This window comes from Crocodylus porosus, unplaced genomic scaffold, assembly GCF_001723895.1.
Source record: "Crocodylus porosus isolate Cpor-Errol unplaced genomic scaffold, CroPor_comp1, whole genome shotgun sequence".
NCBI lineage: Eukaryota > Metazoa > Chordata > Crocodylia > Crocodylidae > Crocodylus > Crocodylus porosus.
Window position 1 is genome coordinate 457,364 of NW_017728925.1, and position 1,417 is coordinate 458,780.

At 51.1% G+C, this 1,417-nt stretch overlaps 1 protein-coding gene across 1 annotated transcript in view; it reads right to left on the reverse strand.

The window, feature by feature from the left end:
* The window catches only part of LOC109314103 (POU domain, class 5, transcription factor 3-like), a 14,990-nt gene that overhangs the window by 3,799 nt on the left and 9,774 nt on the right, over window positions 1-1,417 (reverse strand). The window contains exon 4 of the mRNA XM_019541085.1: window positions 707-837. Within this exon, the coding sequence (XP_019396630.1) occupies window positions 707-837 (131 nt within the window). The remainder of the gene's footprint in view (window positions 1-706; window positions 838-1,417) is intronic.

Genomic DNA, 1,417 nt, shown 5'->3' on the forward strand with positions numbered 1-1,417 from the left:
TCTAACCTAAACCTATCCTCCCTCAGCTTGTGGCCATTGTTCCTGGTGACTCCAAGGGGGGCCCTGGTGAACAGACTTCCCCCGAGTCCCTGCTGCTGGCCCCGATAAGTTTGTAGGCAGCCACAAGATCCCCCCCGAGTCTCCTCTTGTGGAGACTGAAGAGATTCAGGTCCCTCAGTCTCTTCTCATAGGGCTGGCCATTGGACCTGACAGAGGCAAGACATTTATCCTGGGATCTCAGGTCACAAGGGAGAAGGGGAGGCCAGGTGTGCACTCCCCACAGTACAGGTACCAGATGCCACTCAAGTGGCAACTGTTCATCAGGGCACCCGAAGGGAAAACCAGGAGTAATGGCCACAAACTCCTGGAACATTGATTCAGGCTCAACATTAGGAAACACTCCTTTGCAATCGGGGTGTCCAGACTGTGGAATAAGCTCCCTCCAGAGGTGGTGCAATCACCTACCTGGAAATCTTCAAGAGGAGATTAGACAGTCACCTTGCTGGGGTCACCTGATCCCACCTGGCTTTCCTGCCTGATGCACGGGGCTGGACTCGCTGATCTTCCAAGCGTTACAATCTATGAATTGAAGTGGAATGGCAAGGCCACACCACTGGAACACTTTGCCCTCAGCTCTGTCACAGTGGGTCTTGACCATTGGGACAAGACAGCAGGCCTAATCCTGTCCCTCCTGACCCCCACTTACCTCTTGCAGATTGTCATTGTTTTCAGCCTCATTGAGCCAGCGCTGCAGCAGCGGCTTCAGCTTGCACATGTTCTTGAAGCTCAGCTGGAGAGCTTCAAAGCGGCAGATGGTTGTCTGGCTGAACATCTTCCCTGGGGGAGCATGGAAGAAGGAGGTAACTCATACAGCAGGGGAGGAACAAGTTGCCAGGCCCATCCCTCATTCCAAGCTTAGAATCAAAGTTAGGTCTGGAAGGACCCTCTAGAGCAGCGGTTCTCAAACTTCGTTTTTCGTGGACCACTTGAAAATTGCCAAGGGCGTTGGCAGACCACTTAAAAAACATTTTTTGTTCTACAAATCAAAGCACACAACTCATATTTTAATATCAGTAGTCTTAACCTTTCTAGTGCAATGGGTGTTTTTTTGAGCAAAGTTTTGGGAAGTCGAGTATGATGTTTGTCAGCTTTAGCCTTAGGTCACCTTTCTGCAGACCACCTCAGTGGAGTTCATGGACCAGTGGTGGTCACGGACCAGTTTGAGAACCTGTGCTCTAGAGCTCATCTAGTCCAACCCCCCAGAGGCAGGATCATCTCTATCTACCCTGTACAAATCCACTGTCCAATCTAGAAACAGAACGACGGTCAACCCTGACACACCTACAAGACAACACCCTAACCTGCACAGGTAAAGGTGGAAGACTGTCAAGGGAAAAAGAACTACCCCCCCCCCCGC